An 18,424-nucleotide genomic window follows, 5' to 3' on the forward strand; every position below is an offset into this window, starting at 1 on the left:
GTGAAGCTGGTAGAAATACTATTGGTACAAATCTATTGGTGAGCAACAGCAAGTCTAGGTGTGTGGCTGATGAAGGCGATTTAGGATTGGGAACTTTAAACACTGTCTTACACCCTGTAACAGATGATTTTATTGTGGATCCAATAGTCGATCGTGAAAACCAGCCTAGCTTAAGGGAAAGTCCAATGTCAGCCCATGCATTTTCACCTGTTAAAGATCGGGATGGGATAAATACAGATATTGGTACCCTTTTATCATGGAATGTTGCCGGGCTGGCTAACAAGTTGGATTCCCAATTTTGGGTGAATTTCATAAGTGGTTTTGACATTTGTTGTTTCCAAGAAACCTGGGCGTGTGATCCACTCTTTTGCCTAGGTTACTTGAACTATTGTATACCAGCTACAAAAGGAGGAAGAGGGCGGCCCAAGGGTGGCCTAACCGTTTGGGTTAGACAGGATTTGCACATAAACATAAAAACCCTAGACGTGGGAAGTATTGACTTACAAGCATTAAGAATCTCGGATGTTAATGGTCAATCAATTGATTTATATAATGTTTATGTGAGAGGAGATAAAGTAACAAATCCATCCACTATTGAGTTGTTGTCTGATGCAATAGAGGCTATTTCCCAGGAAAATGCAAAAATAGTCGTTGGGGATTTAAATAGGACTTTTGAACCCTTGAACTGCGCAAACGACCCTATGGATAGTGAAGTGGAAAATCTCTGGGGAGTACCTTCTCTTAATCTAAAACCTGTGAAGCGGTGGACCAAAGAGATTCTATTGTTAAATGGCATTTGTTTAGAACACGGACTTAGAGCTCTTAACGGTAGAACACCTGGTGACATGGAGGGTAGCTGCACCTTTGATAATGGTATCAATAGGAGTCGAATCGACTATATATTATGTAGCCTCCAGTTGTGGAGCGGGGTTGTTGATATGGCTGTCAGGCCTCGGGTTGAAAGTGACCACAACCCCCTATGTGTGTCCCACAGGTGGTGGAATACCAGCCCCGGAAACTTATCTCAGACACACGACGAAACCCCATTTTTAAGTAACGATGAGCGAAGGTTAAAATGGCCCAGGGTACTAGCAAACGAGGCCATCATGATATATATCACCGACAAGGTCAATAGTGCAATTTCCGCGATTGAAGCAGCCGTCCCAGTCGTTCCTGGGGACAACGGTACCACTGAAATCCATAACAAGCTATTCTCCCTTTTAAGACCATGCTTTTTCACTAAGAAAAGAAAAGGGAAGAGAATTAAGGAAGTGGGCAGGTGGTTTGACAAGCACTGCAGAAAAGCACGCTTAAACCTGGGGAAAGCAATAAGGAACAGGGACCATGCCGCAGTGGTAAAAAATAGGAAATTGTACAAACTGGCCATTTATCGTGCCAAAAAGAATTGGGACGAAGACCATTGGGCCCAATTACAAGAAGCCTCCGATAACAAAGACTCAATGTTATTTTGGAAAATCATCAAGTGGGGCAGTGGTGTGGGCTCAGTAAAACCCGATAGCAATGTACCAGTGGAAGCCTGGGTTAATTATTTTGGGCCACAGTACGCGGAAAGTAATAAATCCATGGTAGTTGATAATATAATACCGGTTTATGCAACTAAAGATTTATTTTCCCTTAGTGAGGCAGAAATTGCTATCTGTTCAGTGAAGTGTGGGAGGGCGCCAGGTCCAGACGGTATCCCACCCGACATTTTCAAATATGATGTGACTAGATGGGCTAGATACATCCATCTTGTAGCAAATGCATTAGCAAGGGGGGCAGTGGTTCCAGATATTTGGAAGGGTGCAACCATCATCCCCATTCACAAGAAAGGTGATCGCTCACTACCTGCTAATTACAGGCCTATAAGTCTAATAGCCACCATACAGAAAATTGTTGGGAGAATGGTAGTAAATCAGCTAATGGACTGGGTAGAAGATAATAGCGCCCTCTCCCCATACCAAGCGGGATTTAGAAAAGCAACTAGCACCATTGACCAGGTCTTTCGCTTCACTATATTGCGGTGGAAGACCGTTGAGCTGGGAAAGGGTAGCCTGTACGTCGCGTTTGTCGACCTACGGGCGGCGTTTGATTTAGTCCCCCGGCATAAGCTATGGTCGGTCCTTTATAAGCTAGGTATTCCTGCTGAACTGTTAACACTAATCATGCGGCTACATGAATCCAATTCTGCTAGAGTCCAATGGGGTGGAAGTAGTGAAACAACACTGGACTTCCCTGTGGAAAGGGGTGTCAGGCAAGGCTGTTCCATGGCCCCTCTACTTTTCTCGTTATTCATTAACGGGATAGTAGAGAGAATGTTGAAGGCCAGTGTAGACGCCCCATCGTTAGCGGACACCAGGGTTCCGATCCTGATGTTCGCTGACGACACTCTTATCTTGTCTAAGACCCCCATGGGATTGCAACGTGCACTAAGCATTTTTGATGCTTTCTGCTTGGAGCATGGATTAGAGGTGAACGTAGGAAAAACCAAATTAATGGTTTTCTCTACAGGACGTAAGAGCAACCCAAATATAACACTAAATAATAGCAGGCTTGATATAGTTAAGGAATTTACGTATCTGGGAGTGCAGATCGCGGGGGGGGGATGGCTGGACGCATCACGTGAATAAAGTAGTCCTAAAGCACCAGCAGCTTTCGGGTGCTCTAAGGGGGGAGCATCGTAAATCAAAAACAAAACCAATAAAACCTGTAATGACAGTTTACGATGCGAAGGTCCTGGGTGCCACTTTATACGGCGCGGAACTTTGGGCATGGAACAGTCTGGTGGCTCTCCAGACTTCCGAGAACAAGTTCATGCGCGGGATTACCGGACTTCCACAGAGTACCCCCCTAATCCCATTGTTCCTGGAGTTAGGCAGACGTACGATTGTCGACAGAGCCCGACTGCGACCAGTTCTCTACTGGAGACGCCTTTGGACGACTCCAGAAATAAGACAGTACGCGGAGGGCCTTTTGTGGATAATCAAGGAAGATATCTTCCACAAGATAAAATGGTTAAAACATCTGAAGACCATGTTGGCTAATATAGGGTTTTCGAATTTGTGGAATAACCCCGAGGGAGAAACCTTCCCAAGTAAAGAAGCCATCAAGGAGCAATATTGGGATTGGGTGGGAGGCAAGATGCTGAATGACTCCAGGGCAGGCTCTATGTCTGGCCGCTTTTTGGAGACTAAAATGTTACCTGTCCTAGAAAAATACTGGGTCGACATTACTGTACCTATGGACAGGAAACTTGTCTTTCAGCTAAGGGCAGGATCTATCCCCCTTAAGAAATTGACATCAGGCTGGCACAGTCCCACTAATAACCTATGTCCCGTTTGTGAGAATGCGGAGGAGAGTATAGGCCATTTTCTTTTCGCATGTCAGGCTTATGTAAATCCGAGGAGAAAATGGCTCTCGCCGGTATGTAGAAACCTGGGGACACGAGATAGTGTAGTGGCCCTAAGAATCCTGCGTACAACAACTCAGGATTCGATAATTATGGGGGTAGCGAAATATATGGGTTGGGCGTGGGCGATACGACGACGATTTTTGGGGGGGCAGCGGGTAATTAGGGATTCCCTTTTTATAGCTTTTATGTACAATGTACAAAATTGTTTTATGCTTAATTTTGTATGAGCTGCACTGTGTTTAATGATTTTTTACTCTGATTATGTATTTTGTGTATTGTTTGATTTTATGTGCTTTTATGAGAATTCTCTCGAATAAAGCTTATACAACCATATAATTGGGTAAGTAGCATATTCATTTCCTCAAAGGCATTACACACCTGTTCCCTCCAGCACCGTTCATAATGCCTCAGTGGGACTTGAATCTTGTCTGGACTTATTTGATATCCGCTCCCTTTGAGCTCCTTCATAACTGTCCCTTATGTCTTCTTACTTTAAAGACGGCCTTCCTGGTAGCTTTCACCTCTGCCAGAAGAGTGAGTGAGCTCCAGGCTCTTTCTTCCAAGCCTCGTTTCCTTTCAGTTCATCCGGACAAGGTGCTTCTAAGGATCCGTCCTTCTTTCTTGCCAAAGGTTGTCACGCCCTTCCACATTGGGCGGACCATTACTTTGCCCACCTTCTTTCAGCCTCTGCGTCCTTCGAAGGAGTAACAGAGGCTCCACCATCTGGACCCAAAATGTGCACTCTTTCGATCAGGATTGCAAAAAACAATTCCGGGTGGATGACTAACTCTTTGTTGGCTACGTGGGCGCCAAGAAAGGGCAGTACACAAACGCACCAATTCTTGGTGGGTCGTTTTGTGTTTTAAGGCATGCTGCTCTCTGGCTAAAAAGGAGCCTCTGGTCAGGCTACACGCCCATTCCACCAGGGCAACGGCAGCCACTACTGCCTTGGGAAGAGAAGTTCCTCTAAATGACATCTATAAGGCGGCCACGTGGGTATCCCTGCAAACGTTTACGAAACACTACTGCCTGGACAGCCAAGTCCGGAGAGACTGCTTCTTTGGTAGTTCTGTTCTCCAGGACTTTCTGGTGTGATCTTGGTTCGCAGACCCACCACCAGGGTTGGTATTGCTGTGGTGTCTATTCTAAGGTAAGGAATCTATAATTAATGTCTTTCTTTCAGATGCACAAGTTACTTGCCTTCGGTAACGATTTATCTGTAAGAAACATTAGTGATAGATTCCCTACCTCCCCACCCATCCTCCCCATTCTGCGAACTGATTTCTACGGTTCAGGACATCCTTTCAGGGCCTTAGTTTTATTTATTTATTTATTTTTGACACTTATAAAGCGCTGCTTATACCCTTAGGCGTCAAGGCGCTGAAAAACCATTATTGAAGGAAGTGGGAGAGGAGAATAAACAGAATTGACAGTTGAGCAAGGTTAGTGAGAGAAGAGCCAGGTTTTCAGGAGTTTACGAAACTGATACAGCGTAGCACTTCGTCTGATGTTAAGAGGCAAAGTGTTCCAGAGTCTGGGGGCCGCCACCAGAAAGCGACGGTCTCCCCAGGACACTGTTTTAGTGCGTGGGACAGACAGTTGATTAAGAGTGGCTGAACGTAAAGCTCTTGTCGGTTTGTAAAGTTGAAGATTGTCTCTTAAAAAATGTGGTCCTTGATTATTAACTGATTTGAAGACTATACAGAGAGCCTTGAAGTGGATCCTTTTTTGTACCGTCAGCCAGTGAAGGTCTTTTATGTTTTGGGCAATAGGTTCGAACTTTGTTTTGCCGGTAATGAGACGGGCTGCTGCATTCTGTATAGTTTGAAGTTTTGTGGTGACTCGAGATTGCGCATTGAGAAATAAACCGTTACAATAATCCAGGGATGAGAGGACAAGAGCCGAAACCAGTGTCTTAATCGCAGATTCGGGAAGAAAAGGACGAATTTTGCGAATCATTTTTAGTTTTAGGTGCGCTGTGGATGCTGTCTTATTGGCATGATCCATGAACTTCAGTCCATCATCGAAAATAACCCCCAAATTCCTGACCTTCGAGGTCGGTGAGGGAGGGGTGCCAAAGGTCTCTGGCCACCAACTGGTGGACCAGGCTGGGGACAATGGACCGAAAATAAGCACCTCAGTTTTCTCTGAGTTTAGCTTTAAGCAATTTGTTTCCATCCAGTCTCCTATATCTAGGAGCCCTTTCTTAAATTTTTCAGCTACTTGCTCTCCGTCACCCTTGATCGCCAACACTAGTTGGGTGTCGTCGGCGTACGAGGTAAGGCTCATCCCATGAGCTTTGATGGTCTTAGCTAGGTCCGACACATAGATGTTAAAAAGTGTCGGACTAAGGGATGAGCCTTGAGGAACACCACAGGGGGCGGAGAGTTGTGCTGATTGAAAGGGTCCTAGGATGACCGCCTGCGTTCTATTAGCAAGGAAGGAGGCTATTAAGTTTTTGGCGGAGTGACAGATGCCAAATCCTTGGACACGGTCGACCAAGATGTTGTGGTCGACCGTGTCAAAAGCCGCTGATAGGTCTAGCAGAACCAATATGGCAGTGCCACCTTGGTCCCTAATATCCCTTTTGTTTTGTGCACCAGTGGACACTGTCTTGCATGGCTCTACGTTTCTCGTGCGTAAAGTCGTGCACAGAACTGACGTCAGCGTGCGAGGGCGGCGTCTAAGTAGCTGCCGCGCCTTTATCCCGGCGACCACGAGGTAGACGACTGACGCGGAGCTGACCGATGCCACATTCCAATGCGCAGTTAATGCTGACGAAAAAACTTTCTGGATCCAGTCTGACTCCTGGGGATAATTCTAAGGTAAGGAATCTATAACTAACTAATGTGTCTTACAGATAAATAGTTAATGAAGGTAAGTAACTTATTCTTCTAACAGTGTGAGCTGGTTCACTGCCCTTGAGAGCTGTGTGCCGGTCTTGGACATCTGCCAGGCTGCTACATGAGCATCCCTCGTTGTTAAAGCACTATCGTCTGTAAAGCCAGGTCCTGGGAGATGCACTTGACCCATCTGTCCCAGAGGAATTGCCATCAAATATCTCCAGATTCAGTTGAGCGCCTGGAGAAATACACAAGGTGACTAATCTGCATTAAGACTCTCTATCAGAAATGGCATTACCGAAGGTTAGTAATATTTTTTTATTTATGTATGAGTCTGACTTCCAATGCTGAAGATGTCTTGGTACCTGTGACTAGGGTTCTTTGGTATTCTTTATCCGAGAGGTGCATTTGAGCCTCCGCAAAGCAGGTTTACAGCAGAGTCTGCATGTGTATGTGTTATAAAGCGAAATGTCGGTTTCTGCAAGCAAAGCTTCCGCCCCCGGCTGTATAGTGGTACCATATCTGAAAACTAAATGAATTAGTCGAATTTAAATGTTAAAATTGATCAAAGTCCCCCAACCCTACAAAAGATGTTTCAAAAATAATTCTCAAAAATGCACATAATGATGCTCTGTACTTAGGCTGGGTGTGTGACTGCTGTTCTAAAGTTATTGCCTTTCTGAACGGTACCTCTTTACTTTCTACTGTAGTCGTGTACTACAGTCTGTGTCAATTCATGTACTTTATTGGTAAAAGTATGTTTGAAAGCATCCATGACTCACTTACCTCCTCATGTTCTATTAGAATCCACTCCTGCCATCCCAGCTCCGGAGGGACCTGTGGCTGAAAAAGACCTTGCTGCAGAAGAAGTCAAACTAAGCGACATCGTGATTCAAGGCCTCTCTGAAGAAATGGTGACGGTACTTATCCGGTCGTGTGTCAGTATGCTGGGTGTACCCGTGGATCCGGATACCTTGCATGCCACGCTAAGGTTGTGCTTACGCCTCACTCGAGACCACAAGTATGCAATGATGTTTGCTGAACTGAAAAGCACCCGCATGATCTTGAACTTGACTCAGAACTCTGGTTTCAATGGCTTCACGCCGCTGGTAACTCTGCTTTTCCGGCATATCATTGAGGATCCCTGTACTCTGCAGCACACGATGGAGAAGGTATGCAGTGCAATTGTTTGACTGTTTTTTTTTAGCATTAATGCAAGTGACCTTTCCAAAATTGTCTAATTTCTTATCCAGATTATCTGCTGAAATTTTGAAGCTTGTTTGTTGCATGTGTTGTAGAAAAATACGCCCTGCTGACTCCTTCATGCATGTTTTTCTTTGAAGTCTTTCAAGTCGCGAGGTATATGCAGACACCTTCGCCATTGGGTTCAGATATGTACTACCAGGGCTCTGAGTTCAATATGTTCCTAACAGTATAGTTCAAGCCCAACTGGTCAATTTAACCATGATACTTGAGCCAGGGCTTTGAAGGCGAGGTTATCCGTTGTCGCCCATGTTGCTTGATGGCATTTCCTGGAGACTGACAACTATCAACTTCTAACAGGCAGGACCTTGGGCAATCTTTGAGAGCATATTCCCCGTTTGGTTGACTACTTCCTCAAGAACTGCTTTCGGAGAATGCACCTAGTGTGATGGAACAAATGCCCTTCCAGCACTGCCCTCAGTGCCACGCAAAATTCCAGTTGATTCACCGGCAAAAGGTATGTAGCCTCTATACCCTCCCACCCCACGCTCTGCCACTGACCACATTGTGTTTGAGGACTGCCTCATCACCTGCTTCAACAAAGCTAAATGGAAGAAGGCGTGCAACGGCGGACCGCAGTAGCCTCACAGGATTGCCCTAGGCGTGCTGCACCACAGTACTAAGGTTCCTGGCCCTTATCAAGTAGGCCTCATCCGTTGCATTAATTTGCACCTGCAAGACCGACGCATCCTGTAACAACCACTACGAGCATACTTGAGCAAGCTCGCATTCCGCATATTACAACACATGGGGACCGAAGGATCATTTCTCCCCACCGTTCACAAATTTACCAATGCCCTGAATAAGTTCATTCCTTAATGAACAAAACACGTTGGCTGCAACTTTTTATTGTCGGAAGACATTGAAAATGAAGGATTTATTTGATGCAACAAAACAAGTCAACATGATTTATTGAGAATATCACCTTGGTAGTGCACCACTCCATCTTTGGTGTGCTTCAACAAAGTTCTAAGGTATTTGACAGGAGAGAAAGTGGGCACATCAGAGGATGCAGCGGCAAGCCTCTGATGATGCCCACAGCAGCATGGGAAACATCCTCGCCCTCTGGCGAAGTGTTAAGACGCTGATTGTAAGAAACTGGTTCTAATATATACTGCTCCAAAGTGAGGTACAGTGAGTTCAAGGGTCTCCAGAGGCGTGGCAGAGGTTAAAGTTGGATAGAACCGAACTCTCTAATCGTGGTAGCTTGGTCGAGCAGTAAGGCAGTATCAGAGGACAGTGTAAAGCATTTGATGTACACACTCAGTCAGCAAAAGAATTCACACACTCAGGAACTGAACTCCAGGCCAATTGTTTTGTATAAAAAAAATATACTGTTTTATTTCTAGAACCAAGGAAGCCGGGTACAGGTAAGCATATAAATACTTTTCAGAAATAAGTTACTGTATATAGAACAGTTTGAAAATGCAATAGAAATTGTACTTTGTTTGATTTACAGGGGATCAGTAGTATGCAACACTTAGCAAATACAGTACATTTAAATAAATAGGGTTTTTCAACAAATTGCAGGTAAGTTACTTTTTCTAACTCCGTGCTGGATGCCTAGATTCAGCACTGGGACATGTACTGCAAACGGGTGAAAAAAACGCGTTTTGGTAATTTTTACGATTTTGAAAGAATATCTTTAGTTTTCAAAACTCTAAACTTAGTCGTTTTTTGGAAGAAAAATTGTCAGTGTTATCCTATGGAGGAAAAACAGGTTATCGGATTGCAGGTAAGTAATCGACTGTTGTGAAAAGTGCCATCTTTTTTACATGGTATGCCCCCACTTTTTGCTGATGTGCTTTGACTGAGCCCCTGCCAATCAGGTGCCCAGGGCCTGTGTGCCTTCCCTAAAACTGTATTGAAGCTGAAACCCAATTGGCACCTCTGGCCACATGTCAGCCCCTGGTAAATGGTGTGAGAAGTTGGCCTGATATGCAGTGTTCACTATTCTAGTGATCACTATGTATCAGTCCAAACAACCCTTATTGATTTTTGGTTGTAAGTCAACCTTATAGACCAGCTATCCTAGTAGCATGGACAAGAGCAGTCTTTAGGCTAATCTCTAGAGGGCGTGTTAAGCCAGCTGTTTTACCATCACATTACCCCTTAAACACCAAGTGAAAGGACACCACACAAGTTGTTATGAAAATAAACGTATATTTATTTATAACAAGACTACCCTGAACTCTTTATGAGTCAGGGAGCTAAGCACACAACAAAACTCTTAAGAAAATACTTTAAGTCGCACAATTTACACAAATGCCCTAGGGGCACGAAAAACCATATACTCAGTAAGTGGAATGCGAACTTGCTAGCAGGTAAGTAATACTTTTCTAGACTCAGGAATCTCTAGGCCTACAATTCTAAACACTGGGATTAGATGCAGGAGGCCTGTGGACGTCGTGTGCAGAGTGGGAACTCTCACGCGTAAGGCGGGAAAAAGTCTATGGAGGCTAGCAGTTACTGTTCTCGGGCGAACCCGACTAGGTGGGTCGAAAACGGGAGTGGATCCGAACACTTAGGGTGTTGGACTATGCTGGAGCACCGGAGTACTCAGGTTACCTAGCCCAGGGGCTGCGGCTGCATAGGGTTGAAGTTGCGTCGGAAACCCTCGTTGAAGATCCAGGAGCCTGAAGAAAGAGTTGCTGGCAGGCGGCCAGTGAAGAAAGTTCGGAGTGATCCAAGCCTGGATCAGGGAAGAAGAAACCTGTAAGCAGAGGGGACCGAGTTCTGAATCACTTATGGGCACCAGGATGGCACCGGACGAAGTCACCTCAGCCAGGTGAGTGGGCGCTGCTGGGCTCTGCAGTCTCTCGGACCAGGAGGCGTTGTCGGCGACCAGGATGGAGGTGCGAGCTGTCCCATGAAGGTTCTTGCTGTCGACGTCGCTGGACCCAGGATTGGGCAACAAGTCTTGGCAAATGCAAGGCCCACGCGGTGGACCTAAAATGGCGTCTTGAGGGGACCAGGAGGGTCCAGGGTGCTCCTCTTTTGGAGGGGAGCAAGGGCTAGTCTGGAGCAACCAGACCAGCAGTAGTTGTCGTCGTGGAGAGTCGTGAAGGGGTCACTAGCCAAACGGGCAAGCGACCTGGACAACGCGGTTGGCAGCAAAGAGCAGAAGGGCCCCACGCAGATCTCGTGGATGCAGGGGGGCTGAACTTCGGTGCTGGAGCTGCTCAGGGTCGGGGCTTCTCTTACCCCAAAGCACTGTCGAGGGTCACTCGGGAGTCGTGCTGGACAAGCGTCGTGCAGTTCTGAAGATGGCCGGTCCCTCGAGGTCTCGTCGCACCCACGGATCACAGCTGGGCTGATGATGTAGGTTGAGGTCAGAGGTGCCAGGGAAGCCGGTTCTCGTCGTGCTGGAGCAGTCTTGATCCGAAGGAGAGACTGGCAACAAACCGCGATGCTTGGTTGGTGCCTGCTGCTGCAGGGTGACTACTCCTTAGTCACAAGGGAGAATCTTGGGAAGAAGTCTTGAGTTCCTTTCGTGGAAAGTAGTTTCAGGATTCAAAGATGATCTGATTTGGAAGGGGGCCAGTTCCTACCTTTATCCTGCAAAAAGGGGCTGGCACGCGACGAAGTCCTGCCCTATGGGTGGGACCAGGAGGGGGGTGGTTACACCCCTCTCCTTTGGCGGGCTTTCCCCAGGCCAGGGGCTGGAGTGCCCCTGGAACTGGTTTCAGCCGGCCTATGCACAGTGAGCACCGGGGTGCCACTTGCAGTCACCTTCCTCTAAAGCCCTGCCTACCTAGGATACACAAAATCCTGTCTGGGACGGTGCTGGCACCGCCCCTGGCAGGAATCCCTTTGTCCTTGCCTCCTGGGCTGGGAGGACTCCCAGCAGCAGGAGGGCAGACTTGTGTCTCGGTGGCAGCATCCATTTTGTGGAGCTAAGGCTCTGTCTAACTTTACCCGGGGTTACAGGTTACATACATGTCGTGTCCCTCTAGAAGGGTGGAATGCTAACCCCGTCGCCAGAATTGGCGAGGGGTTAGTATTCCAATTCGTATGACACCTTACTCGACATGTTTTGATAAAGCGATACCAGAGTTGGCATATAACCGCGAGGATTATAATGCACTTAAGAGTATATGGTATGCGATATCATGGAAACGGCTAAGGGATGGATCCCGAAAGCCGCAGACAGGCTCAGCTCATGCCAGAGCACTATCTCACACGATTCCAAGCACTCTGCCTTCAGGATTGTCAAGGCCTGCCATAGGAGTGACTGATAGGAGATCTGTGTGTCCATTTTAGGGTTAGATATAGGTATACTATATCTAAAGCAAAGGGTGAGTACACCACCTTGCCCCAGCTGTCGTGCAGCCAGTTGTGTCAGATTTGGATGGCCAGCCAGGGGTGGCATAATACATGCTGCAGCCCCTGGTAGGCCCTGGGTACACCTATGCCCTGGGTACCTAAGGTACACTGTACAGGGACTGATAAGGTGACTCAGTATCCAATTAGATATGTACCTAGGGTACATGGAATCCATTTTACAGAGAGAGCAGTAGGCCTGGGGTCCTGAATAGCAGGGCCCCAGGTCAACTAAGTCAGAAAACCAGCAAAACACCAGGCAAAAAGTTGGGGGCAACCATAGTCAGGGATCTACCTTCCTACAAATGGTACCCTAGGTACCCAGGGCATTGTGACCCGAGAAGACCCCTAAGGGCTGCAGCACTTAGTGTGCCACCCCCAGGGGCCCTGTACCCTGGCACCCACACACTGCCTATGCAGACTGAGTGTCCTGGTGCAGAACTAACCAGAGTCGACATGGCACACATCCCTGTGTGCGATGCCCACACACCCACTGCCCTGGCATATTTCAGTCACCCCTCTAGCTGGGTGCACTGTGCCAGTGGTGTGGGCACAGGTGCATGAGCCCTGTGCCCCTACAGTACCCAGGGCCATTCCTGGGCACTGTAAGTGCAGTGATGCCATTAAGAGTATATGGTGCTGGGAGGTTATCATTACGAACTCCACAGCACCATAATGGCTACACTGAAGACTGACAAGTTTGGTACCAAACTTCTCAGCACATTAAACCCACACTGATGCCAGTGTGGGATTTAATGTAAAATGCACTACAGAGGGCATCTTAGAGATGCCCCCTAAAACCGAACCTACAATCCACGTCTGGTCTGAGAGGCTGCCTAGGCTGCCCACAGCAGACATGTTGCTGGACCCCTGGGTGGAGAGCCCCCCGCTCTCCTGGGCCTGCAACAATGCACATCCTGGGCGAGGTGCTAGGTCTCCTCCCCCAGGATGGGCAGAGGGAAGCTTCAAAGGCCTGCAGCCTCTGAGAGCTTCTCCAGACCACTTGCTGCACTCAGCAACTGGCCCCCACCCGTTCTGAACCCCACTCTGGCGGGAAGACTGGCGGGAAAACCTACGCTAGGAAAGGAGGTGTGCCAACTAGTGCCAACCCCACCCCTCAGGTGGGAGAGGCGAGGTAAAGCACAACTCCGGGCTCCGGCCATCTTGAAGATGGGGAGCCCTGCCCAATCACAGCTAGCCTCCTGCCCCCTTCCCACAGGAGAGCAGCAGGCTAGGGGGTGTACCCACCCCAGGACAGGGACCCATTGGTCCCTGCCCTACCCCTACCTGTAACGCCCCTACATTTAGTATTTAGGGGCTCCCTGAATCTTCCTTCCACAGATCCCGATTTTGAAACAAGAAAGAAGACCAAGAAGAAGAAGACCTTCCGTGCAGCTGCTAACAGGACGACACCAAGTGACTTGGCCCCAGACCTAAAGGCCTGTTGGTCCTTGAACCTGCTTCTGCTAAATCCCGGCGTCTCCTGCGGACAGCAACGTCGAGAACCCTGGAGGACCTGCCTGCCTTGACCATCTTTGACCGGGATTCCCACGAGCAGAGGCTCTGCTCAAACAGCAATACCCCTGGTGCCAGGCAGGAACCGCAAATCCAACCCACTCTGCACCTGCCGAGCCCGACCTGTGCATGAGTGGACAAAGACCCTGAGAACAGCCCCCGGCGATTCTGACCTGGAATCCAGTGCCCAAGGACCCTCCTCGATGACCCACAAGACGCCTGCTGACTCAGAGCCAGGGACCCCTCCTACCGTGACCAGCAGAGGGTAAGATTTCACGACATCCAAAGACACCCCTGCACTGGGCGCCCCCCGGCCTCCTGTGCCCAACTCCGGGGAGCCTATCTACCATCCAAGATCCCAACTTACCCCTTGAAGTGTTGGTCCCTCCTGAAGATCCACTGTCCCCGAGCCTGCAGCCTTTGTTCCCTTTTCAAGATCTCTATTGAATAACATTGAGCACCCGACGACTCAAAAGCACCCTGCACCCAGCCACCCGAGTGGCCCTCGTTGTGCACCCTTTGTCCTATCCTACTTCCCCATTTGCCCTGAGCAAGTGAACAGGAGCCCAGCTCCCAGAGCCGCGTGGCCTGCTAGCCAGCAGCCACCAACCGAAGGCACCCTGCCTCTCATTGCATAACTTTAGGCCTAACTACCTCTGCAACCAGCTGCCCCTGCGCCGCTGAGGGTGTACCAACTGTACCTACCTGACCCTGGGGGACCCCTGAGACTCCGCCGGAGACCAGATGCCTCTGATCTCCGCCTCTCCCAAGTGGCCTCCCCAGCCCTGGAGGGACGCGTCCGTCACAACTACGTGCTCCGGTTGGGGAAGGGAGAGGGATCTGCCTCTGACCCAATCGCGGTCCGTAAGCCACCACTGCAACTGTCTCGCAGTGCCCTCCGAGATCAGGCATTGGTCGGATAGGTTGCCTTGATGCTGGGCCCACTGAAACTTCAGGTCCCACTGCAGAGCCCGCATCCGCCACCGGGCGTGATGCACCAGAATGATGCAGGAAGCCATCAGCCCCAGCAGCCGCAGCGTCAACCTGACCGAAACCCGGGATAACGGCTGAAAGATTGGAATCAGAGCCTGAATATCCCGGACCCGCCGTTCCGGAGGATAAACCCGAAACTGCGCCGAGTCGAGAACCGCTCCGATGAAAAGGAGCTTTTGAGAGGGACACAGGTGTGATTTCGGCACATTGATGGAAAACCCCAGCTCGTGCAGGAGGTCTGCCGTCATCTGAAGGTGGTGGACGACTGTCTGGGGCGAGCCCGCCTTCAACAACCAGTCGTCGAGGTAGGGGAAGACTGAAACCCCTAACCGGCGCAGATGAGCTGCGACCACCGCCATCACTTTCGTGAACACCCGTGGGGCGCTGGTAAGGCCGAATGGGAGCACGATAAACTGAAAGTGCTCGTGGCCTACCGTGAACCGCAGGTAACGTCGGTGGGCCGGCAGGACGGGGATGTGAAAATACGCGTCCTGCAAGTCCAACGCCACCATCCAGTCTTGTGGGTCCAGAGCAGCCAAGACCTGAGCCAAAGTCAACATCTTGAACTTCTCCTTCCGGAGGAAGCCGTTGACGTTCCGTAGGTCCAAGATAGGACGTAGGCCCCCCTTGTCCTTCTTGGGTACCAGAAAGTAGTGGGAATAGCAACCACACCCTACTCCTGGCCCAGGAACGCGCTCGATGGCCCCCTTGGCCAAGAGGGCCGTAACTTCCTCCTGCAGAAGTGTCAAGTGGTCCCCCGACACACGGTGGTTCTGCGGTGGCATGGCTGGAGGAGTGCTCTCGAAGGGGAGGGAGTAGCCCCTTCGGACGAGCTGCAGCACCCACCTGTCCGATGTGACGGTGCGCCAGCGGGAGTGGTGATGGCGAACCCTGCCACCCACTGGCATCACATGGGCCTGAAAGCTCGGACTAGGAGGATTTGGAGGCTGATGCTGCGGGGGGAGGTGTGGCCTGACCTCGCCGCTGTCCCCGACCGCCTCCACGGCGGAATCCACGGCCGCCACCGCGTTGAGAAGTGTTCTGCGGTGCGTGGCTGGCAGCACGTGTGGGACCGCCCCTTCCATGGCCACGAAAGGAGCGAAACGAACCCGTTTGCTGGCGCTGGGTCGAGAGACCCAAGGACTTGGCCGTGACCCTGGAGTCCTTGAAGCGCTCCAGCGCGTGGTCCGGTTTGTCGCCAAACAGGCGACTGCCATCGAACGGCATGTCCATCAAAGTATTTTGGACATCCGGCGAAAAGTTGGCGGATCTCAGCCAGGCGTGGCGACGAATCGCCACCGTCGTGGACATCGCTCTGCCTAGCGAGTCGGTCGTATCGAGACCACACCTGATGGAATATCGTGCTGCGTCTCGGCCTTCAATCATAGCCTGACCGAGCTTTGCCCGTACCTCCTGCGGGCATTGTGGCAGACACTCCGCGACCGTATCCCACAGAGAGTGGGTGTAGCGGCCCAAGAGGCATGGGGTGTTGCAAGACCGCAGTCCCAGACTCGGGGACGAGAAGACCTTCTTCCCATACTGGTCGTACCTCTTAGATTCCCGGTCGGGCGGGGCCGACGGGAATGCGGTTTGGGAAGTCGAGGCCTGGATCACCAGACTCTCAGGGGTGGGATGGGTGGACAGGAAATTGGGGTCATCCGGACACGGACGGTGGCGTCTTGCCACGTTCCTATCAACAGGCGAACCTGAAGCGGGCCTGGACCACGTGCCCAAAAGAACGTCTGTCAAGGCTTCGTTGAACGGCACCAGAGGCTCCTGTGGGCATGACTGCGGTTTGAAGACCTCAGTGAGGATGTTAGGCCTCACGACCGCGACGGGGAGCTCAAGGCGCAAGGCCTTGGCAGCCCTCATCAACACCACTGAATAAGCAGCCCCAGCCTCCGAGGCCACAGTAGGAGGCGAGCCAAAACCAGGGTTAGGAGACTCGTCCAGACCACTGGCATCACCCAAGTCACCTGTCCAGTCCACGTCGTACTGACACTCGCGTGACAGAGGGTCCTCAGACCCCTCCCAACCCTCTCCATAATCTGCATCCTCACCATATTCTGAGTCAATGATGTAGACCGGCTCCTCGGGGTCAATGGGCCCCATCGACGCCGGACTCGGCGTCGGACGACGCCGGTCCGACTCCGCGTCCGGAGTAGGAGGGAATGGGGGTGGCGCCGCCCGGAGCCGGCGCCAGAGCCCCGACGCCGGCCGGAGCCGGCGTCGGAGTCCCGGCGCCGCGCGGAGGCGGCACCATGGGTTGCCCCGATGGAATCGGCGCCGGAGAGGCCGGTGGACCAGCCGGCGTCGACCCTGAAGGGCCCAGCGGCGCCGGGGCCGGAGCCGGCGGCGGCGTCGGGGCCGGAGCACCCGACGGCGTCGGGGCAGGAGCACCCGAACCGCTCGGGCCCCCGGACGGGACTACCGGGCCCGCAGGCCCCGGCGGAGGAGACAGCGCCCTCATGGCCATGAGGAACTCCTTTATCTCCTCGCGCGACGCGCCTTGCCCAGGGACCGTCGGGTATGGAGCAGGCAGCGCCGGCGACCCACGGCCACCCGAACCCCCGGCCGCATCGCGCGAGCGTCGGGGGTACGATGACGACGCCCCGACTTCTTGTGCCTCTTACCTGAGGAACCAGAGGAATGGTGACGACTTCCGGAGCGCTCGTGGTGGCTCCGCAACCGCTCCCTCGACCGCTCCCTCGACCTCCGGCCGGACCGGGACCGCTCCTGACGCGGGGCCGACACCCGGAGCTCGAGTAGCTTGCGGGACCGCTCCCGTCTAGCCTTACTCGTCAAGGCCCGGCAGTCGATGCAGGACTCCACGTCGTGGTCCGCGCCCAGGCACCGGAGGCAGAGTCGGTGGTGGTCCGTGACCGACATCGTGCGGTCACACCCGTCACAATTCTTAAACCCGGGCATCCTATCGGCACCTTAGAGTTAGAAAGAATCAAAAAACTTTGGTCAAAAGACCGGAGTACTGCTCTTCGGATCTGCGCTAACTGGCGCGGAAAAAAGAACTGACGTCAGCGCGTGGAGGCGGCGTCTATATACTCCAGCGACATCATCACGGCGCACGACGCCAACGACTGACGCGGAGCCGCAGGAGACGCCTGCAGACGACGCCTACCGACGCGCAGGGGTACTGCTACGCAAAAGTTTCCGGATCCAGACTGACGCCTGGGGATATTCTAAGGTAAGGAATCTAATACTAACTACTGTTTCTTACAGATATATCGTTACCGAAGGTAAGTAACTTGTTCTTTTGGAACTTTAAAATATTCATCTAAAATCAGCCAAACAAAAAATTACGATTTACTCTCCTGTGATCAGGAGAGACCCCCGTGCTGCATCTTTTAGCTCAGCACAACCGCTGAAAAGTAATTTCAACCGTACTTACCAGTAACCTGAATCTTCTTCCATAGGAAACCATTGACCGTTTTTCTGTGACATTTTTTGAAGTGTTTATTTTTGCAAACTACAAATATTCTTTAAAAATCGTACTAAGTATCAAACCGTAATTACTTACCGGTCTTGGGTAGAGGTCCCAGTTCTGAACCTAGGAGTCCAGTACTGGATTACCAAAGTAACGTGAACATACTTTACCTGCAAAGTGAATTTCCTTCCATAGGATAACATTGGCGATTTCAACTGAGAGTTTTTGTGTCAACTTTTAAAATACAATGATAATCCTTAAAAATCACTACTGTAACAAACGCTTTTACTTAACTGTTTACAGGAGATGTCCCCTTGAGGTTAGAAAAGTAACTAATTGCATTTAACTAGAAATTCCCATTGAGCTCAGTGTTGCGTTGTGTTTGAAATTGTGTTGCCCATTGCAACACCTCGAACTACTGTACTCAAGTGTATTGTCTATCTGAAAAGTACTTAACTAAAGGAACTCGTTCTGAGAAAGTATATTTTGATACTGTTGGGAAACGAGGCAGCATCTGTGAGGCCTGCACAAATAACATGACTACATCAGTCCTTCACTGGGAACCAAACACCCCTGCCCTTGACATGATACGTTGGTTATGTTCCTGTTATGAACCCTACTTTCCTTTGCACG

At 50.5% G+C, this 18,424-nt stretch overlaps 1 protein-coding gene across 2 annotated transcripts in view; it reads left to right on the forward strand.

The window, feature by feature from the left end:
- The window catches only part of HUWE1 (HECT, UBA and WWE domain containing E3 ubiquitin protein ligase 1), a 1,655,742-nt gene that overhangs the window by 760,679 nt on the left and 876,639 nt on the right, over nucleotides 1-18,424 (forward strand). For both annotated transcript variants that reach the window (XM_078664564.1, XM_078664565.1), the window contains one exon: nucleotides 7,060-7,427. In XM_078664564.1, the coding sequence (XP_078520690.1) occupies nucleotides 7,060-7,427 (368 nt within the window). The remainder of the gene's footprint in view (nucleotides 1-7,059; nucleotides 7,428-18,424) is intronic.

The sequence above is a fragment of the Lissotriton helveticus genome, chromosome 10 (genome assembly GCF_964261635.1).
Source record: "Lissotriton helveticus chromosome 10, aLisHel1.1, whole genome shotgun sequence".
NCBI classification, from domain to species: domain Eukaryota; kingdom Metazoa; phylum Chordata; class Amphibia; order Caudata; family Salamandridae; genus Lissotriton; species Lissotriton helveticus.